This window comes from Larimichthys crocea, chromosome XI (genome assembly GCF_000972845.2).
Source record: "Larimichthys crocea isolate SSNF chromosome XI, L_crocea_2.0, whole genome shotgun sequence".
Taxonomy (NCBI): Eukaryota; Metazoa; Chordata; class Actinopteri; family Sciaenidae; genus Larimichthys; species Larimichthys crocea.
Genome location: NC_040021.1, coordinates 7,915,389 through 7,938,929, shown reverse-complemented (window position 1 = coordinate 7,938,929; position 23,541 = coordinate 7,915,389). Strand labels below are relative to the sequence as shown.

The 23,541-nt window shown below is 40.1% G+C and overlaps 1 protein-coding gene and 1 pseudogene across 3 annotated transcripts; both read left to right on the top strand.

Annotated features, from left to right (window-relative positions):
* The first annotated feature begins 13,197 nt into the window (after positions 1–13,197).
* On the top strand, positions 13,198–15,974 carry LOC113746873 (single-minded homolog 1-like; annotated as a pseudogene).
* Positions 15,975–16,531: 557 nt separating this feature from the next.
* On the top strand, positions 16,532–23,257 carry LOC104926745 (single-minded homolog 1). 3 transcript variants are annotated; one of them, XM_027283873.1, is made up of 7 exons: positions 16,532–16,593; positions 16,928–17,127; positions 17,353–17,459; positions 17,653–17,800; positions 20,365–20,521; positions 20,638–21,025; positions 21,422–23,257. In XM_027283873.1, the coding sequence occupies exons 1-7, from the start codon at positions 16,540–16,542 to the stop codon at positions 22,162–22,164; spliced, it is 1,797 nt and encodes a 598-aa protein (XP_027139674.1). In that variant the 5' UTR covers positions 16,532–16,539; the 3' UTR covers positions 22,165–23,257. The 3 variants fall into 3 exon arrangements, with proteins under 3 accessions (XP_027139674.1, XP_027139673.1, XP_027139672.1); XM_027283872.1 differs by lacking the exon at positions 16,532–16,593 and having other exon boundaries at positions 16,789–17,127; positions 20,641–21,025; XM_027283871.1 differs by lacking the exon at positions 16,532–16,593 and having other exon boundaries at positions 16,789–17,127.
* The last annotated feature ends 284 nt before the right edge of the window (positions 23,258–23,541 follow it).

The following is a 23,541-nucleotide window of genomic DNA, read 5'->3' as shown; positions in this document are numbered from 1 at the left end:
GCACATGTTATTGCATTATACCACATCCATGCTATTTTCTTTACTTGGAATATAGTCTGGGCATCATAAAAGTCACCTTTAAATGTATAATATATGGTGCACAAACACAAACACAGAGGCACAAGATATATCCCAAGGGATGCATCATCACAGAAGTGGGACAGCCCCAAGCAACACACCTCCTCTGTTGCTACACGTGCCATGGAGCAATTACCACCATTAAACTACTCGCCACCTGTTAACTGCCATGTAAATATTCATCTGCAGCAGGGAAAGCGTTTCAGCCACTGACCTGCATGGAAATGACTGGCCCTGTAAATCAGCCCATTGACAAGTCAATGCTGAGGGAGGAAAGAAAGAAAAAAAAAAGTGAGCTCATGAAATGTAAATGCGATGTTACCACAGGAAAAACAAAGCATGAAGGGGGCGTTACTGCAAAAAATTTGCATGTGATATGGAAAAAAGGATTCTTGGTATGGCTGTTTTTTGGTTGGCTGGTGACTATGAATGTCTGAAAAAACACCATACGCCGTGTATTCTGCGTAAGCCTCTAAACACATAATAATAGTTTGACGATGAAGACCAACCTTCCTCATGTGGAAGCATTTTTCAGTAGGTGAATTAAGATGTAAATGGGAGCCATATTTGCTGTAGCATCTTGCATGCGTGAGTACAGGCTGCCTGATGAGAGCTACAGTGAAAGGTTAGTTTCCAGGATATTTGTTTTTTTCAAATATTTCAATATAAAAAGCATGTTCTTAATTGTATTGCACTTAAATAAATGACTTCTATAATTACTCTGACCACTTCTAAAGCTGTAGCCAGAATACTTTGGTCTTTCCAAGCCGTATTCCAACCTCCAGATTTTTGATTCTTTTATTTTTTAGTCATATAAACCACAAGGGTCTGAATAATGCCTCACAGCGCTCTGCATTTAGCCAATAATAAAGTTCTGATGGAGAAAAGTTTTATTTATTTATATAAATCTAGTTTAAAACAGCTGATGGCTTCAATGTTTCTTTTTAACTGTAGAATAGAAAAGAAGGAAAAAAAACTGATCATGTCACTCCCTCAGTGTCCTCACTGGTAATTCAAAAAGTTGAAACCTTTGACAATATTTAATAGATTTGATTACAATGCAAATACAAGGAAAACTGATTTGCCATCATCAAACTCTTTCTGGTGTTTACATGTCAAAGCAGACATAGTGCAATTTAAATGCATCACAATTGAATATTTCTGCAGTTGAATTACATATTTACAAAATAAAATAAATGTTTGCAGTATATAACCATTTAATGAATGGTTACACTCACAAAACATGTTGTAAAAATATTAAATATGTCTTCATATGAGAAGTTATAATTGTTTACACATAATTCAGTCATGTCATAATGCTTATATTTATAGCCTTATGTCTGTTTACAACCACATTACAGTGTGCTATGAACCATTTAATGATTGTTTATATCCTCTTTATAAACACTAAATGAGGAGTCTTGAAATAAAATGTTGCCAGTATTCCTTTACAGGATGTCAGATCAGGATTTCTAAGTTCTACTTTGCTGATATTAAACTTATTTCCCAAGTATTTTCTTTTACGATATGACTTCTTTCTTCTTCTTTCTCCATATTTTTCTTTAGCTCATCTAGTCACTCGTTTGCTCCTGTGATTATGTTTTCTAGCTCTTTGTTCTTATTTCTAATAATGTCACTGAATGCAAGTCTTGGTTATTGGACTGTCTAGAAACAATGATGGAAATAAGAATAGAACTTTATTGTTTTATTCTTTACAAAGTCTGATGTGTTCTGTATTTGCAAATAGATTGTGTTTGCTGTCAGTGAACCAATCCAAATAAAAGAAATCCCTGTTAGGGATGTGCTGTTTCTCCCAACATTTTGCTTTTGTTTCTGACACTTAGCACCATCAAAACATTAACTGAGTGGAACAAATTAATTGGTATAATTTTCCCCTGTTGCTGTCTCTGTTGTCACAACACTGTGTTGTGAGGTCAAAACACAGACAGTAATTTTGTCTAATTGTTCTAATTGCACTAATCAATATGGGCATGTAAAAATGCTTGGATGGCATCAGTGAATACACACATCAGAGGCTGCAAGATCTTGACAGCTAATCCAATAATCTCCCCACAGCCTGTCATCATATCTAAAATGTAATATTAAAACAAAGACATATGCTTTTAAGTATAAGATTGCATAGTTATACTTGTACATGGAGGCACTGATTAAAAGCACTTTGTCACTAGTTCTTACCAAGATACTGTTGCTTTACTTCACTTCTATATAATGACTTTCTTTAGTTTAAGCTTTTGCTCTCAGGCTGCTACTGTCTAGACACCAGGACACCCAAAACCCATGCATGTGGATCTAAAAACGCCCAGTGCCTCATGTGCACTGGCTCCAGTTCAGCACCCAGCGCAATTCGTTAGGGGTTGAATGTAATGACCCATGACTGGGAGGTGTTTTAACATGCGGTTTGTAAATCAATATTACATTAAAAGGAACTTCTTTTATGTTTCTCACAACTCTCCAGCTCATGTTTTATAGGGTTTGTGGTGTTTAGAGCTATAGCTAACCTCTTAGGTAGAGCTGAAGTGCTGCACAGATGAAAAAGATCGTGTGAACTTTTCACAGATTCAGTTTCACTTTGTGCAACTGGATATTATCAGCTAGTAATGCCATCGAATCGAGAAAAGAAGACTCTGTGTTTGTGCCATTTACATGTTTGTCCTTTCCATTATAACATGCTGGAAGTATGTCATCTTGAAAAATGTCCTGCTCTGCCCTGATCCTAGGGTCTTGTCCTAATAATTTTTTATCCTCAGCCTTTCAGGGATGAGACAACATCTGTCTCCGGTCACTATTTACACGCTCTTTCACCATAAAGTACTCGGAGTCACACATGCACACACAGACAAACACACACACATCCTCCTCCTATCTCATGCCTAATTCAAACCTGCCTTATGAGTCCCCTGACAGATCCACACAGAGTCAGCTCAACACATGCACACAGACATTCAATCACTGGGAAGCAGCGTAGGCCACATATAAATCCATCTAGTAAAGCATCTTCCAGACCGTTCCCAATGCGAATGAGATGTCCCAAAGCCTTATGGTGTTATCTGGCCTCTGCGAAGGCAAGAATGTGATCTATGTCCCTCTAATTGTTGCAGGGGGAGGTTTTATAAGCACATAGTGGATAGGCTAAAAGGACAAATAAATCCTACAGCTTTTGTACTTTGCTTATAAATCCTCACTTTCTGTTGTGTTTTCTTGGATTGTAATTCTGGCAATAGGATAAGGACAAATAGACTTTGAAAATCGTTCCTAACAGTGCCTTTGTTAGCCAAGAAAACCAAGGATTACAATGGTGGCAGAAATATACAATTACGACCAAATAACATATTTTACTAAATCCAAAACAAACCTTAAGAATTACTTACAAGTCCCGTTTGACCTCTCTCTCAATGGATGTCAATCATTTCTTAGATTTCACTCTCCCTTTCTATCTTTCTTAATGTCAATATAGAATATCTAGTTCAAGTCTGGCCAGTCTTGGCAGGCCTGATGTCCGTGCCTGGTCTCTACAATAGCTGGTTAGCCATGTCTGACATCTGTGGCTCCCCGCTGTCAGGGTGAATGCCAGGCTGAATAATGCACCAGGGCAGCACTGCTGCTGGGGGAGGCTCACGCCACTCTGCTCTGCCTCTTCTGGTTTCTGGACCTGTGACATGCAACAAAACAATTCATGAAAACGCCAAACTCGAAATGTACCGGTGTGAATCATGAACACTACTGGCTGTTACTTAGGGTGGCTATAATCGATATTTTTATATTTACAATGGATTGCATGACTACTTGTCAAAAGGGTTGTTGAACTAGAAAAAAAAACAACTCTGCATTTACCCCCAGCTCTAAGGGGCATTTTAGTGTCTTTCAGCTCTTTGTTTTGTTTTTTTAAGGCCTCCAAATTGTTTTGGTTCTCTCACTCTTCTCTCACTCGTGTTGTTTTTGGTCGCAACACGCAGCTTTTTTCAGTAAAAAAGGCTCTTCACGCCGACTACTGTAGATGGCTCAGCAGCAAATGACTGACAGATAAAGTTAGCTGAACATAGCGGGACATTTAGCTGCTGAACAAACAGATAGGAGTGGGTGGAGAGCAAAACAGGGCTAAAAGGAGAGTGAATGTTGGCATTGATTTTGGAACAAAGCTCCAAATCAATGCTAAAGTTGTTGGATTTGCTTTGTAAATTGAAAAGGTAATAATATGTCAAAGTTGTGTTTGCAGATAGTTTCCTCAGCTCCGACGTGGCTAAAAAAAAAACACATCAGTTATTGCAGGTTTAAAGGGACTGAATGTTTTTATTTGTGATTGTTTGATTTTTATAAAAATGCATCGTTGCAGTTTTTGGCACAAGCTCTATGACACTATAAACATAATCAACATTATAAACAGAATGTTTAAAAAAGCAAAAAGTATTTCTACCTCAACTTAAATTCTATACCAACCCATAACTAACATCTCTAAATCTTGCCCTGCCCCTTCAATCCTCCAAAACACCATTTTGACCTAAAAGACAAAGTGTTGCTACCATTAATCCTTCAGGCAGAATTTACATAACACTCGGAGTGTGGGTTTCTTACGCACCCATGCCATGGTGGTGCGGCTGTCAGTGTGGAAGAATAATCTCCGGCCTTCCCTCCACCACAGGCTGCTGACCCCTTGATGACCCGCGGGGCCAACGGCTGGGGTGTTAATGTTCAACCCTCACCAGGGTCGCACCCAGCATGTTTATTTTATGACACAGGAGAAGGGACCTCAGGAGGGAGTGCGGCCTCAGCACATTGACCCCCAGACCCATTAGAAAGGAGGCTACTGAGCTGTAAAGGCCCTTTCTTGTGCCACAGTCATGTAGTGATCTGACGCTGTTGGCGGCTACTGTCCACCACAGAACCATAAAAAAAAAAATGTTTCAAAAAACCCTATATATGAGCTGCTGTTGCACATGGCTTCAGTGTTGCAGTCAGCGTTTAATTTTACACTCTTGAGTCATTTCAGTTCACTTCATTTTAATACAATTCAAATTTGTATTGTCCCTTATGGAATATTTGCAAGCAGGGTTTTAAAAAAACACAACAAACCACCACATTTTCCAGTACGCAAACATGCATGAAAGTAGAGACTACTGAGGTATGCACCGGCCTGTGTTTTGCATTTGTTGCCACGCTGCAAGGAGAAATGACAACAAAAGAACTAGAGGCAAATTCAGCGATCAAACATTTGCTCAAATCCACCTGTAGCGGTCTGCATACTTTTACTTTTCCAAGCGCACAACATCATCAGAATTCTTGTTGTGGCTAAATGTTTTCGTAAATGCACATTTGCATTTGCTTGCACATGAGTGTAAAGCTGTGTGTGTGCGTGTGTGTGTGTGTGTGTGTGTGTGTGTGGCAGTATCATGCACGCATCACTCTGGAGAGAATCCGTCGGCCACATTTCCAATTCCGCTCAATTTCAGCAAGAATCTCAGTAATCCTGCTGAAGAGCTGCAGTTCTCCCACAGTGACATCCCATAATGGCGCTAACACCACAGTGGTGGGCACCCAGTTACGACTTCCCAGGCTCCATTCGGTGCACGTTCGCAATCCCCCAACCTGTCTGTATGCAAACAGAGCCCCCCCCCCCAGAGGAGAACACTGATCTGGCAGCCTTTCACTGAGCCCTGTGTAGACATATTTAATGCCTCAATAACCACTGCTTAAGACAGAGTGATGAACGCCAGGGGCTTTCATTACCGCGAGAGGTTTATCCGTGTGTGTGTGAGTGTGAGTGTGTGTGTGTGTGAAAGAGAGGCTACAGTACGTACCTAAATAAGCATTCCACTGTCATTTACCCATCGGGAATGTCAAGCTGCTGTTGTTTTAAGAAAAAAAAAACACATGGCTACCACCTAGGTTATACTGAGCATGTCTTGTCCCATGAATTAGCAAGGGGAACCTATTAGAGAGGCTGCTAATCTGCCTTTCAGCACAACAATTATATTCCGTGCTTAACATTTTACAGCTTTTAATCATCAGAAATGTGAGAATGTGTAAAACTCAAGGCTGCTGAAGTCACATGCAAAGTGATGATGGTGAAAAAAAATTAAGTAAAGCAGAAAATCAGAAAATTTGATTTGTGTAAAACAAAAAATTCTATTATTTGAATGTTTAATGGGGTTTTTAACCTCTCTGGGCCTTGTTTCCATGTTTGTGGGAGGTGCAGAGGCAGCTGGAGAGCAGGGTAAATATAGTTAGAACTGTGTCACTGCATCAGAGCCACAGCTTATTGGTTTCTCACATATGTACACGGTCTGAGATGATGCAGCGGCATACCCACAGGTACTGTACATGCACACAAACAAATATGGATTGATATGCTTGTGAATTATTATAAAATGAGAGCGGAAAGATAATGCATATTTTTATGCATTATGCATATGGCATAAGGGACTTTTATTTATGTTTTAAATCAAACTGTTAGCATTTAGGCACAAGTCTTCCTCACACAAATCTTCACAGCTTCATCTGTGGGCTGTTTTTCTGTTTTTCTTCCACTTTGGCGATGATGACAAGAACACCCAAGAGGAAAGTCTCTCTTTCCCCAGACACTCATCACCCAGAGAGAGGGAGGGAGAGAGAGAGAGAAAGAGAAAGCGCTCATAGAAGGATCAATCTGTCTGCACAGGAAACTGTGTAATGTTAATCACAACTTTAATTTGGGCCGAATTAGCATTTTGATGAACTTGCGGGTCTGACTCGTGTACTCTAAGCACCTTCAAACACAGCACACACAGAGGAAATGGCAGTGTGGTTAATTAACGCTCGCACACAGCAGATGGGCTCAGTGAAGGGCCTGGCAGAAAGAGACACAGAGAGCAAGGATTGATGGGAAAGAGTCACTGATAATGGGAGAAAAAGAACACAATATAAAATGTCCAGCCACTCACTCTCCAAATAAAATGGCTGGTTCAAAAACCAACAGCTAGAGGAGGCAGGGAGTAGCAAATAATATTTCCGTCTTTTAGGGAAAACAGAACACAAAGAGTCAGTAATAGCTTACAGAAAACACAACTGGCAAATCTTGGTCAAACATGCAGCCTGTTTACATATGCCCAACCGTTTCAATCTCGGAGCACAGAGTGTAACCCGACATGGTGCCTCAGTCTCATTGCTTTCTTTCACTCGTTCTGTGAAATCTTTGACTAACACATTTAGAATCGGCTGTTTTTCATCTCTGCATCCTTTTTTAACATCTTGTTGCCGTTTCCACAATATTGCTTAAATTTTCCATACAGTCTTTTCCCCCCATCCACATATAGACACTGTATATCTCATACTCCCATATATATATATATATATGATCTTACATCTAATAAAGTTATTTGAATCTGAACTGGAGGTGAAATTAGCCTATGATGGAAGTTATCTTGAGGGTATAAAAGGAGAAATATGAGAGAAAGAAGTGGAGAATATGTTATTAATACAGAGTTGGGTCTCCATGGCAGCGTGGGTCTCCCAGATAAATTAAGCCCATGTGAATGGAAGACATGAGGCGGCATGCAACACCATTTTAATTTACATGTTTTCCATTATTGATCATTTTCAATTTTTCTAGGAAAGTCATGTTTTCTAATGCCATAAAAAAAACAGCAATATGCTTTTGTTGAAGTGGTATGTTATTGTTGTGTGCTGTGTAGTGCAGTCTGGAGCTGGGACTGTTTTGGTTAACACATCTGGGCAAACCTGGCAGTCAGTTATCAAGCAACAACCAAATGTTTAATGCATGGGAAATAGTCATTCAAAAGTTAGTCTATGGTTAGCCTTGCAGGCTTGATTTAGTTCGTGAATGCTTTTTGGTGACATATTTTCAACTATCAGTTCTCAGTGAACACTTCCAATGAAAATGTACCTTTATCCTCAGGCACTGATAAAATATTTCTGGAGAGATATGTTGGTGCTTAGTTTTTGAAGGCTTCGAATGGGAACTCCACTGATTTTACACGCTGAAGTCTGTTTACAGATCTTTTGGGCTGCATGTGTCAAAAATAAAAATTGTATAAAAAACAATGTGTGGCTCCAGAGAGAGCTGTGCAAAATCTGGTAAGTAGCCAGTTGGGTCTGAAGACTACAAGTTTGGAAATGAAAAGAGTCTTGAGGTGGAGTGTGGAGGTGAGGTAGCCCACTCCTCATCTATGCTCCAGTCTAGCAGCTTAAGGCTAAATTAGCCACTGCTTGCATAACACACCAAAATCTCGTAACACAGATGTCAACAGTCGAGCTGCATAATGTAGACACTGGGTTTTGACAAAAAAGAAAAATGTGTGGACTAAAAAGACAAACTTGTTTTTATGGTTATAGGACTGGAACACTAAATCAGAGCTTTACTCTTTTAGAGTACCTGCACTGTATTTAGTGGTGACGCAAATCTGAGAGAGATAAATCTCAAAACAACAAAAACAGTCTTAAACTACTTTCATGTCTCATTTATGTTACAAGTTTTGTTTTTGTTTTATCTAAGATTACCTTAGCAACTACATGGAAATGATAACACTGGGGAACAATTTGAATTTTTTTTCTCTTGAGTTGGATTTTTATGCCGATTAAAACTAAGATTGGCATGCCGATTCCAAAATTGCAGTCAGGTTTTTTCTAGCGCGTCAAGTTTTTTCTCCACAGCTTACCCTCCAGATAGGACAATTCCACTGATTAGCTGTAGTAAGACTTGCAGGCTGATTACGATTGGACTCATCCACAGCGACGTGGCAACTTGTTTGTGCAGTCACAATTGAGACAGTGCGGTGAGAGGTGTGTGCAGCTCCCAATAGGTCAGTACTATCAATATCTGCAAACAGAAAGCGAGCATACTGGGAATTAAGAGGATTTGTGCTGGCTTTTCTCTTAACCTTGTCACCACAAGCATACCGTTGTAAGTTCTATTTGGTTTTATGCTGTTTTTGTAGTTTTCAAAACTTGTAACTATTCCATCTTAGTGTTTTATTTACATAGGTATATATTTCCTTTGTTCCAGATCATGTCTGCTCCTGCTACTTCTTGTCGTAAATGCCTAAACAACTCTGACTCCTTTTGCTATATTTGTGATAGTTTCGCCATTCCAAGTCAGAGGGCAAACATCAGTGCATTTGTCAAACAAGCATATTTTGCATATTTTAGAGTAAAACTCGGTGATTGAGACAAGCCATGGGCCCTCACAAAGTGTGCAAGCAGTGTGTGGAGAGTTTACGGATGTGGACCAAAGGAACACGTGAAAAGTTGGCGTTTGGTATCCCCATGGTTTGGCGAGGGCAAAAAGATCATTGCACAGACTGTTACTTTTGTTTAAGTGAAAACAAGCACATATCTGTTAAGTACAGTATTTTATTATATTTTTTTTGAGAAAACGGGGATCCTATAGTTTAAAAACTTGACGTGATAGAGAAAAACTGAGATCAGTTTTGGATTCTGCACCCAAAAATTTGTTAAAAACAGCTGTCCGACCTAACTCAACAAATATTGTGTTCCCCAGTGTAACTAATAAAAAAAGAGAATCGAGCGCTGAATCTTGAACCTTCAGTCTATCTGCTCAGATGCCACTAATAACGCTTCTTTAAGTGCGTTGCTCAAGGGCACCATTACCCAGACCATGAAACACAGTGTCATTACGAGAGCTCATTAGAGGAAACGTTGCACTGTGCTCCCCATTGAACATTACTGACAGTGCCTACCTCCATCCTCTCACCCTCTTCCCACTTTTTCCTTGAATCCTTTCCCTCAATAACCTTCACTAACCTGCCCCTCTCACTCTTGTTACTTTTTTTCATGCTGGGGGAGAATTTCAGACCTGGTTTCCCACAGAGAAGTGTGATTTGTGGGAAAAAAAAAAAAAAAACACAATAAAAATGGAAAGATGGGTAAGACCCTGGTGGAAGGGAGGGAGAGGTTGGAAGGACAGCAAAGCGAGCTCCCCTGTTGTGACAGCCTGTGGTGGGGCATTAACAGGATGTCCGGGCAGGGTAAATCTTCTACCAGCTGCCTGGAGCTCATACCCTCAGAGAACTTCCCAATCCGTGTGTGTCCCTGCAGAGGGAACACTGATGACAGGAAGCTTGAACTGTAGGTGCTGAAACTCTCATTAAAAATGATTGTCTGAATGTTTTGTTGGCATATATGTGAAGGAAAATGAAGTTTATAGCACAAAACGTGACAAGAGAATCGGTTGTTTTAATAATAAATTGCACGCAGAAGGACCTGAAGTGAACAAACCATGGTGACCTCTGACCTACGTGGCTCCTGTAAAAAAAAAAAGAGAGATCCAGTGACAAGGGATTGGTCACAGAGTGGGATTACTAATATATCTGAGCTGGTGTTAACTTCAAAGACATGATAATGAATGAAACATCAGATGTGAAAGATGCGGTAACATGTTGTTTGGGTGGGGGGAACCTAAGACCAGTCAGCATCTGGGCCTGTTGTCTAATAGCCAATTTGGTGTTTTTATCTCTCAGAAATGAGAAAATAATAGAGAGGTAGAGTCCATGTAGAAGCCATTAGTTAGACACCATTATCCCTCACACACACACACACACAAACACACAAACACACAAAAGAAAAAGGGGAAGGAGACATGCAGATATCTGTTCCCAGGCAGCAGGACAATCTCCAATTATGGCAGGATGCAGCATCAATTTAAGGGCTAATTATGTGCGTAATGAGCTCACCGTCATGCGTCCGCGCCCCCGTCACCGCGCCCGCTGCTCTTACCAGCACCCCCTCCCTCCTCCATCTGAGCTCCCGGTATCTAATTAAAAAACTACATGCGCCGCGGCGCTCTCATCTGATTCACACCATGGAAATTAATCCTCAGATAAACGTGTTTGACGGACACCAAACTATTGCATGAGCTCTGGACACGGAGCACTACTCACTCTCACTCTCTCTCTCTCTCTGTTTCGTTCGGGTGTAAACTGATTTGTATTTGGCTTTGGTCAAAAAAAAAAAAAAAAAAAAAAAAGAATAGCTGAAGACAAAACGGGCTAACTTGATGAGAGGGTAAACTATAAATATCACCTAGTCCAGTGAGTTTCATGTGCAAAATACATAAATAAATAAATAAATAAATAAATAAATAAATAAATAAATAAATAAATAAATAAATAAATAAATAAATCATGCAAATTCAACCTCAAGATTTCAATTCCAAGAATAATAAACACTTAATAAAATCTACACGTTTGACAATAAACAGCTACAAAACACTTGAATGCTGAGAAATTATGAAACAATAAAAAGGTACTCACTCCAGAGGAGGGAAATCCACCCGGAAACACGTGGAACGTTTTGCGTAACGACTAAAACAGGTGAGCAGCTCCATGTTTGGGTCAGTCGTGCACAGTTCAGTAAAAAAAAACAAAAGAGAGCTTTAAAATATTAAGAGCATTGCTATCATGCTGAAAAGTGGAAGGGGAGGATCTGAAATCTATTTATTAAAAAAAAAAACAGCAGCAGCAGCTCTCATCCATAGATTTATTTTATTTAGCTGTTTCTGTTTGTTATTAGAAAACGTCCCAAAACCTGCAACTACATTTCACCAGATTGCCCATTTAATATTTGTGGGTTTGTATCTCAGCCAGTGAATCATGAAAAAATATTTGTGGGTTTGTATCTCAGCCAGTGAATCATGAAAAGTAATTTATTTTTTAATATAATTCTGGATTTTGTGCGTAATTCCACCAAGTAAACCAACATTTTCCACTGAGGTCGATGAGAGAAAACTCTGATTTTAAATGATATAAAACGCGATGAAAACTCTTTAATGAGGGTCTGATTTAATTGTGGTAAATGAAGGAATGTTTTCTTTTTCATAAATAATAATTCTTGTTTTATTCTGGACATATTCTTTTTTTTTTAATAATCAGGCCTCTGCAGCTTTTATTTAGCCTGTCACCTGCAGAACTTCCCCTTGCTGTTCTATTTTATGCGGATTTATTCATTTATTGCAGCTTGATCCGTGATCTCCACGCTAATGAAAAACAAAAACACAACAAGATCACATCTAAGCTCACATCGGGCACGGCCAAGTGCCGCGCATACCTAACCGTACAGAGTTGACGCCTACGGTAAGTGTCCAATCACGAAATGACTTTCGGCGCTTCTGTCCAATCAGAGCCATGTGGGCACATTGTGGGCGGGTCCTGAACGGCTCCAGAGAGGGACATTGAGATAGTTGAGGAGAGGAGGCTTGTTGGGCACGAATGCCACTCGTTGCGCGTCCTTATAATTTGGAGAGGTGTATGCAGCGCACGACCCGTTCGCCTTTCCAGGTGGAAATCCAGGAGGAGCTGAGACCGAACTTAACTGGGACGACTGGTGAACCCGTTTCAGGACAGGTGAAATTCCCAGCAGGCTTCCAGTAAGGCCACAGGATCGATTCAGATGTAGGGAAATGCAGCGCGGGTAGGAATACTGCAAATATATCTGTCTCAACAAGTCTGTCAACTTTAACTGGATGTTTAAAAAAAATATATTTTCTTAGAACTAGTGAAAAAATCGGCCAGTGAGGTGAGATTATGTCACAGTTGTGTGTGTGTGTGTTTTTTTTCCCCAACGCTGCTGCGCACGTTTCAGAGATTGTGTTGTGGATCAAATGACATTTCCTCGATAGTCTACTACTGCAGCGATCAGCAATATGACGCCTTCTGTGCTTATTCTGACAGGAAAATACAAAAACGCAGAATGATTTCATCTCTTTGACTAAACTTTGAATTGTTGTTGGATGAATTTAAAGGCTTGGTGGCTAAATTAAACATTTGCAGTCCAGCACATTTTGAAAATTGTTTGATCAACAGGGCGAGCTTGTTTAAAACTAAAAAGCATAAATTAATCTGCCTATTTCTGATCTACAGTTTGGATTATAATACGCTTCTGCTCTGATTTTGCTGCTTTCTGGTGGCGCTACAAACCTATTCATTTGTGTGCTTTAATGTTATAAAGACAGAATATCATATATGTATTTTTTTTTAATCAAACTGTTGTTTAATGTAATAAATAATCCATACAGTTGTCTTTTCCAACAGCCAGCTCCATCTGACATGCAAGGCCTGCATCAAAAATAACACAACAGACAGTTACATCACGTCCGGTATTAGTGTAAACGTAAGGACTGTGCAAGCCAAAAATGCAATGTATAATAATGTTGTTTGTTCATGTGTTCCATGCAGGTCATGGATGAAATCCCGCGGCTGCAGCAAAGTGGAGGTTTAACTACAACCAGTTGAAGTATCCGCCATCAGGAGTACCGGGGATATTCACACTTTCTTTGGATTCATCCATTTGTATTAAAACTCCAGCTTTCTCTAGTTGATATATGTATATATAAAGAAAAAGAAATCTGCAATGAAAAGGAAACAAAGCGCAGAGGAATCAGTCAAAGTGCTGATTTGAAAGGAGCGCCGTCTCACACCGAGGAGGAAGGATACAGTGACTATAAGGCGCCGAAATGAAGGAGAAATCCAAAACGGCCGCAAGGACTAGACGGGAAAAGGAGAACAGTGAATTTTATGAACTGGCTAAAATGTTGCCTTTACCGTCCGCCATCACCTCTCAGCTGGACAAAGCCTCCATAATAAGACTGACAACAAGTTACCTGAAGATGAGAATCGTTTTCCCTCAGGGTGAGAGAGATCAGCCCGGTTTAAAAAAAAACTCTGCTCACACGTTTCTCCTGACAGCTGTGGAGCTCGATTTTTTTTCGTTATGAACTTACTAAATAATTAGGATTTTTTTTATTCTAATGGCGCAGGGTCTAAAGAAAAATAGATATCACTTAAAAACAAAACAAAACATGAGGCTCTATGATAAAATAGTTAAAATCATTGGAAAAATAGTGGAAATATAATGTGGCTAAAGTGTGCCAATAAAATAGTGATACTATAATTAATAAATATATGAAAAATCTCTCGTCTTAGTGAGACAAATAAAATGAAATGTATGTCTTAACACACCCGCGCCGAGGACACACACTCACTTAAACCATGCAGAAATATCACAGGAGCATTACAGTCATTTTTCATCCATCTACAGGGAGTCTTTACAAATGGATTACGATCGTTTTTAATTCAGTGTGTCTAAAGGAGACACCATCTTTTTTTTATACAGGTCTCTGCAGGTTTCTGTCACTGCGTGACTGAGAACAAGACGTACCAATTAGAACAAAATAAAGGCCCCGCACGGCTTCTAATCACCCAGAGCCATGGAAAGGAGGAGGCGCGCACACACACACACACACACACACACACACAGTCCCACATGCACAGCCTCACGTGTGCAAGAAGAAAAATGCTATTAATGATCTCCCATGAAATCAAAGCAGAAGCAACAGACAGGTGGACTATTTTACTGTCAGAACATGTAACACTAAACTATATAAGACAGAGAGGAGGATAAAAATATATATCTATACACAGGATGAGGCTGGAGTTTTTTAATATTCTGAAAAACATCATGTTTTGTTGTGAGGTCCCTTTTCCTACATCATCTCATCTGTAGTGGCGATATTAAGCTACATGTCCGACAGCGACACAGACTTCTTTTCATTTTCATTTACAGCAGGGGAGACTGAACACCTAATTTATTGATGATACAGGAGCTCCATGAGATTTCTGATGAGAGCGAATGAATTTCAATGAGCGGCACTGGATACTTGCTTTGTTCCACTTTAACTGTGGGGGGGTGGAAAGTGGCACACACTGATGGATTTATAGGAACCCGGAAAAAAATAAAAAACTATAGACGGACATATTGGTCGTTACATTTAAATTAAACTTTTTTAAATATAATAACATATAATAATATCACATAATCACAATAATATTAATAAAATAATAAATAATAATAATAAAATAAAATAAAATAATAATAATTCCTGTAGCGTCGTGATTATTTAAAACGCAGTGCTGCTGTGTGAGTTATGTCATGCTCTGTTCTCCTCCGGCAGTAATAGAGGCAACCTGTAAAAACCAACACATTGATGAGCTTAGCCTCTGCAGCGTGCGGCACACACTGTAAATGCTTTAAACACAAATAGGAGGCCTTTTTAACAGGCACGCCCCTGGCTCGAGGGTGTGTGTGAGTGAGTGTGACACACACAACACACACACACACACCAACAGTTCTGCCTCTTTTTTTTAGTAGCTAACTGCAATAATAATAATATAATAATAATAAAATAATAATAATAATAACGTGGATTTTATAACCATATAACCAATAGCTAGAAATATAGCGCATATGTTTAATATAAATATAAATACATTTCTGCACTTCATTATAAAGTCACACAGCAAAACAAACTTTATTTTCACTGTGTCCAGGGTTGGGTGAGGCTTGGGGCCATGCAAGTCGAACAAGATCTTTGGATAATGTTGGACGAGAAGCTGGGATCTCATTTACTGCAGGTATTATTATTATTATTATTATTATATTATTATTATTATTATTATTATTATTATTATGATTATTATTATCATTACTTATCATCAGATCGTGGCCGACGGTGTGAAGCTTTCTGAGAGGTGACTGTGGTTTATTTATTTGCAGACGTTGGACGGATTCATCTTGTTGTGGCTACCAGATGGGAAGATCATGTACATTTCAGAAGACAGCGTCGGTCCATTTAGACTGTCTCAGGTCCGTTTGCACATTTATTTATTTATTTCAATATTTATATTACTCGTGCCATTCATTTGAATGCAACAACAAGGCAGGAAGTGATTTCCCTGTTATACCTGAGTTATTCTCAACAGGTAGAGTTTGAACTGGGAACAGTATTTATGACTATGTCCATCCTGCCGACCACGACGAAGATGACGGCAGTCCTGACGCACACAGCCCTATCACTCACATCGCCAAGGTAAAAAAAAAAAAAAAAAAAAAAAATAATATATATATATATATATATAGATATATATATATATCTATATAGTATAATAGATATATATATATAGATATATATATAATGATATATATATTTAAAAAAATAAATAAATTTCCCATGCGCAAATCTATATCGACTATTTGCGATTAAATTGCACTTCGTCTGGAATCAGCACATGCTTTATTATAAATGCAGCGGATGCGTGTCGAGATGGACACAGACGCACGTTGTTAAAGGCTGCAGCGGATAGAAAAATGCAATATCGTATTCCTGCAGGATGCATTTAGAAACAGTCGAGTCGTTTCACATAGTTCATCCATAGGTTTATTTTTTAACGTTACACATAAAAAATGCATTTATTTTTTGCTGCATTTCATCATTAGAATACACTCATGTTTTAAATAAACCACTGCGTCAAGGAACACACAGACTGATGGCGAACATTTTCCCTCGTTTGCCTTATTTATTCTTTTTTTTTTTAAATAAATGTTTAAAATGCGTTTCCTCTTCCAGAATATGAAATGGAGCGTTCTTTCTTTTTGCGGATGAAATGTGTGTTGGCAAAAAGAAACGCAGGCCTCACCAGTGGTGGATATAAGGTAAGCAACGAAGCTTTATCACTGGTCTTATGTTACTTCATTAATTATTTATTAATTAGCAAAAATGATTAATTAAAATAAAGTAATTCATGTAGTACTTTATTTAAAAACAAACAAACACGGGGACCTATATTGAAATTTCTTCTTTTTTTATTTTACTATTGCAGTAATTTAAATTTATTTTTGTATTTGTATAATTTTCTGTTTCACTAATAGTTCTATTTTCCCAGTCAGAAGCATATAAATCATGCAGCAAACAAAACAAAAACTATCCTTCTCTATGAAAGGATCCTTTCAGGATTTTTCTTATCTACATTTGCCTGCTCCACCACAGGTGATCCACTGCAGTGGCTACCTGAAGATCCGTCAGTACAGTTTGGACATGTCACCTTTTGAGGGCTGCTACCAGAACGTTGGTTTGGTGGCTGTGGGTCACTCTCTGCCGCCCAGCGCCGTGACTGAGATCAAACTGCACAGCAACATGTTTATGTTCAGAGCCAGTTTGGACATGAAGCTCATCTTCCTGGACTCCAGGTATGCAGCCAGTTTGCTGTTGCTGTCATTAACTGCTTCGCCTTAGGTGTTAAAGTGCTCTTTTTTGATCTGTATGCTTCGTGTAAAAATTGCTTTTTTTATATAAGTTCTCAGAGAAACTAATGGGCTTAGATTGTTGCCTGTAAAACATAAGAGATACAGACAAATATGAAATATCTCCAGATCACTTTGCATACTCTTAACACAACTCATTAATTCCTGCAGGGTAGCAGAGCTGACAGGTTATGAGCCACAGGACCTGATAGAGAAAACCCTGTACCATCACGTTCACAGCTGTGACATCTTCCACCTCCGCTGTGCACACCACCTCTGTGAGTTACAAGCCTGCTCTCTATTATGCTCTTACAACAGGCTGGCTGACCTTCTTTTGTCAGACACTAAGTGGTTAGGCAACCTGCTGCAGCTACCACGTGCAGACAATCACACGTCACACACACACGCACGCATACATGTCGTTAATTACTTTAATCTCTGTCTTCTGTCTGATTCTTTTATCTCCTCCAGTGTTGGTAAAAGGCCAAGTCACCACTAAGTATTATCGTTTCCTGGCGAAGCACGGTGGCTGGGTCTGGGTCCAGAGTTACGCTACAATTGTCCACAACAGCCGGTCCTCAAGACCTCACTGCATAGTCAGCGTCAACTATGTCCTCACGTGAGTCTCACTTTATATTCCAAATCCTAAAATCAGAAAGAAACTTCTCCCAATAGAGCTTCTCTTGGGAAACAGATTTAAGAATAAAAGTTATATTCCTAATACGTTCTTGAGAAATTTTGTTAATGAAAAGTATATTTTATGCTTATAAAATGCTTGTGAACTTTCATTTGTAATTATGAGTCATGCATTTCAGTCATTAAGTTGGTGCATTGATTACATTTTGGACTAAAGTCCCTAAAATTACAGCTACATAAACATAGTAACACAAGGTTTAAGGGGCTATACTGGGCTAAAAGCAGCTGCAATTTTAATGGTGTTTGCAGAAGGAACAGCAATGAATATTTAACTAGATTAAGTAAAATCATATCATACACTCTTATGATCCATGCTTGAAGCTCACTCTATGATATGATGGCTCTTTGTCTCTTGGAGAAATCCTTCTCTTTATCCCTCCGTAGCCTCTCTGTACAAATCCACCAAATACTGCGGCTGCAGGGCTCAGGCAGTTGTGTGTTATGAGAGCACAAAGCACACTAAGGCCCTCTGAGACAGCAAGACAAACACCAGGGTTCAACCCCATCAAAAAACCTCTACTGTCACCATCGATCTGCAGTCTAAGGAAAGCAAAATCGATCAAACGGTGAATTAGGAATCAATAGCTATCTCATAGCTGTAAGCACATGTTGGATTTTCCTCGTTAAGTTTGGTTGATCCACATGTCGCTTTTCTTTTGTGTGTCCTTCCATGTGTGTAACGGTGTGTTTGTGTGAGTCTCTGTACGTGCATGCATGCATATGGCTGCACTCCGGGTATTGATTTTTTTCAATGCAGTAAGAAGAAAACAAAGTAACTATATTAAAACGACGGCGAATTTCCACACGCATAATTAGCTCTTACACAGAAGTATCCAAAAAGAGCACAGCTACGGAAAAAGAATAAAAAAACAGCTACATTAAAAAAACAAACAGCAGTTCAATCACCTTGCCCCGACAGCGTTTTAACCTACCAAGAAACCATTAATAAATCATGTTTGGAGGCTGTCTGCTGGCGTATTTCAGACATGAGGTGCTCTGACATTGACCCTGAGGTGGAATTCGGCTAACACAGCTGAGTTTGCACAAAGGCCCAACATTATTGGCTCAGACATAAGTCAGCCCAGGGTACAGATAGGATGCAGAACCAGCCACCACAACTATACCTGCAAGAGCAAATAACACTCACACTGTGTACTGGCTATCCAAACACAGCCTTTCCCCTAAGGTGTTGTACATAAAGAATGGGTCATATTTAGAGTCATATTAAAGAGGCTGGCTGTGCAGGGTCAGGGATGGGCCACAGGGTTTAAAATGCCAGGCAGCTGCTATTACATACTGTTGATGTGATAAGTTAAGAATAGGCTCATGTTTGCTGAACACTTGACACAGGAGCCTTTTCACTCCCTCGACAGTGACACTTGGATTGAGTTCAGCCACAGGACAGTGGGTTAAAATGTCAAAGACAGTGCACAAGCTGCATGCACGTATACAAGTAAAAAGGTGACTGCGTTATTAAAACGCAATGATTTTTTTGCAGAGGAGGATCGGTGCGGAGATAGTGTATGTGCACATGCATGTTATGTTGCTCTCTGGCCTGGTTCTGGCAATGGTTGTACGGGCAGAAAAAGAATGATTAACTTCCCTCATGGTGTTATTTTTCTCAGAAATGAAAGGACTTAATCTCTCCAACTTATCTTAAATGTTGTTTTCACTTCTCATAGACCTTATATCATTCATGGCATACAAACTGTGTTTGTAAAATAAGTCTGTGCAGCTATCTATATTCAATATTGGCCAAGACGTCTGCTGCAGACTAATTACTGATTATGTCACTTGGCGCAACACTGCTGCCACGACTGTACAAGGAAAAAATGCTAACCTAAAAAGGTTTGAGAAGCTCTGAGTTGGTTGGGAAAACCTGGAAGGGAAAGGTGAACAAGTAACACTATGCCCTCCCTCAGTAACATATAAAGTATCCTTGAGCAAGGCACTCAACCATCAACACTAAAATTAAACTGCTCAGTGGTGCATAAAAAAAATGATCCAAAGCCAAGTTAGGATTCAATAATGTCCTAACATGCTGATGATATAGTTTTGAACACAAAGTACAGCTGAGGCTCATTGGAATGTCATTAGTTTTGAAGGTTTTTGGTCAATTCTAAGTAGTAGAAGTATTGGACAAAAGCTAAATAAACTGTCAGGATATCACCAAACTTACATGGATTTATCCTGACGGCACATGAATATTTTTTAACCAAGTTTCATAGTAGTCCATCTAATAGTTGTCAAGATATTTGACACAATAAAGCCTCGGTCAACCTTGCGGTAGCGCTACAGAACGAGTCAGGACAATCTGTTCAAAAAACTTGCTGACATATTTCGATCTGGGCCAAAATTGTGGACTGACTGGCTTACCAACATTGCCATTCCTAGAGTTGCTAGCATGGCTGAAAAGTCACAACCTGGATAAATATGGGTTAAAACTTTTATTTTTATCTCTAACATATATTTTGTTTGTGTCAAAAGGGATACTGAGTATAAGGGAATGCAGCTGTCCTTGGACCAAATGAGCCCCACCAAGCCAGCTTTCCCCTACGCCGACAGTCACAGCGAAGACAGGAAGAGTACCAAGTCACGTCTGACCCAGGCCAAGGCCAAAGCCAGAGTGTCACCCTACCCACAGGTAATAAACAGCCTGTTTTATAGAGCTAATTTAAGAAAGGAGACCTGCTTCAGGCTTAATTGTTGTAATTGTTGTTTCACGAATGCTCAGAGCTGCGATTTTCTTGTTTCTGCCAGCAGTTTTCAGCTTTCAATCCAGAGCGATCAGAGTCAGACCAAGACAGCCAATGGGGAGGGAGTCCACTGACAGACTCTGCATCTCCCCAGCTGTTGGATCCTGGTGAGGCTGCGGAGGCATCATGTGCCTACCGACTGTATCCAGATTCAGGCTCCCTGTGCTATGGCCTGGGTCTATCAGAAGACGATCTTGCCCATGCCCAAACACATCCTCACACCACTACCTGTGACCGCGTACGATGCCAGAGCGGACGCTACTTTCTAGGAACTCCCCAATCGGGAAGAGAGGTGTGGTGGGACGCCACGCGCTCTGTACTCTCGCTGCCGAAATCGTCTGCGGAGAACAGCGAGGGCTACGAAATCACATCCTACCACGGAGCCATTCATGGTGAGGTGTTAAGGTTGAGACCACAACCATCTGTCTCTGAAAATAGCTCTGGCCTAGCTTCTCCTGGTAGCTGTTTTCCAAATGTTATTATGAGACATACTAAGTTGTTTACGCCGTCTCTTGCCAGTGTGCCGATTGCTACCATCTGTTCAAAAATTGCCTGTAACTGAAAGCCAAACAGTGAAACATCCCCCACTGTGCTTCTGCCAAGACATTCAGTCTAAGAGACCATGATTCTATATGCATTTAAAGCAGAATTTTACAGTCAACACAAATATTTAAGAATATAGGATCCAGATCAGGCTCTGCCGGCAGAAAGAACCATATTACTTATTAACAGAATGTAATTCATTGATTTCACTGTTTTGAAATGTGGCCATTAAACTCTTCTTACAGGACGGGGCCACTGGGATGAAGACAGTGTAGTGAGTTCACCTGATGGAGGTGGGTCCACCAGTGATTCAGGTGAGCGTTACCACGGTGACCACTTCCGGGCAACCCCTCGAGAACCGAGCAAGATGGAAACTCTGATCCGAGCCACACAGCAGATGATCAAAGAGGAAGAGAGCCGTCTGCAGCAACACAAGACGCCACTGGACGTCTCAGGCCTCGCCAAAGCTCACAGTCCGTGCTTTACCTCCTCACTAACCCACCACTCCCAACTCACCATGCCCAGCGTGGTGTGCCGTGGCCCGGGAGCCCCCAGCATCGACCTTCCCTCTGAGCGCCTTCATCACCGGGATGGCGTCAAAGTGCTCGGCCCACATGACAATGATGAAAACACAACCAGCCCGGCATCTCTGTCTCGTCTCAGCAGCCCCAGCTCTGACGGGATCCCCAGGTCGAGCCTCTCCCTCACCAAAGACTACATGCAGACGGATCTGTCGCCCCATCCTCCACAACCACAGGGGAGCCCGCTGATCTATCCAGCCCAGGAGAGGCAGCCACTGGACAGGCAAGCAGCCTATGCTTTGACTGGGTACTCCCTGGAGCACCTGTATGACTCAGAGAACCTGCGGAGTTACTCGGGTCTGGCTTGCGGAGGAGTCCAGTATGATGTGGCGTCCCATGTGAGGATGCAGGCCGAGCAGATGCAAGGACACAAGGCCACCTCAGTTATCATAACCAACGGGAGCTGACGATATCTGGTGCAGATAGGTCCTGTTCTCTAAGTGAGGATGTTACACTAAGGTGGTGCTTTACGCACATGCAAACACTGACCAGGTGCTTGATACAAACAGCAGGACATTTAAAAAAAAAAAAAAAAGAATAAAACGTACCGGCACTGGGTTGATGTGCCCTTGGTGGCTCATTCAGCACAACTTGTCAGCTTTGTATCATACCATTCTATTTTCTTTATCATCGGAGGATGATATGAACTAGTGTTCAAGAACTGACGTTTGGCACGTCACTTCACAGGGCGGAGGTTTGCTCCATTACATAGGAATATAGTGTTATTTTAAAAAGGCGATGAACTGAATTTTCCTTCCTGCAAAGGCGACCTAAGTCTCGAGTCTGGTTAAACATCAAGCCAGTGTTTCTGTTCCAAATGTCTCACGCACCATTGGCCATGTGAGTTAATCTGTCCTGGACACGATTTCCAAAGGCAGTATGAAAATGTGTTGTTCCATTGCCCCCTCACCTGAAAACTCCAACGCAGAGCATAATGTTTGACACATGAGGTGCAACATGGGAAAGGCGTTTCACTATTGTAAGATGTCAATGTTTCCTGGTATTTATTTGTCAGTGGGATGTTTTTCCTGTATGTGTCATTTTTTTTTCTGTCCAAGTAGAATTTTTAACTGGTCGGCATAAAAATTAGTTTTGGTGTTTGGATTACACCAACGTTAGATTAAAGACAAATTAATGAAGTGGTAAAAAAATAAAAAAAACAGAAAGAAAGAAATGCTTCTGATATGTAAAGTGTAAAATATGCAGGTCAACCTGAAACTGTTTTAATGTATATGTGAAATGCCCTCACTTAGAGCACAAAGATAGATTACAAACACACATTTGTGATCTCCTCATGCCCTCTAAATACAGGCATTGTATGTATCGACTTACAGTTGTGACTGAAACAATATTGTTTACATATCAGAGTATCATTATTTTCTGTTTTTACCTCACTTGACCGCTACCCAACGTGTTAGCATATGAAGAGTATGCTTTTAAACCCTTAAATCCTGCTGCAAAATGCAAACGTTCTCAAAGATATCCATTTGTTTCGGGGTTTGAAATAATTGATACAAACTTATCTAAAAATATGTTGAATGTTTTTCTGTTTCATATTTAATTTATGATGTAAATATCATCACACAATGGATTTTTTGGACAAGTGGACAAGATTATTTATTAATTGGTTTTAGAAAGTCTCTTAAATCTGAATACAGTTGCAAACAAATTAATTTTTGTCTCTGTCAATTTTTGCCGTGCAGCGGTGAACTGTCAAAACTCTTTTGAATGAATACACACACGATACTCACACCTCATAAAAACTCCATAACTGACATACTGAA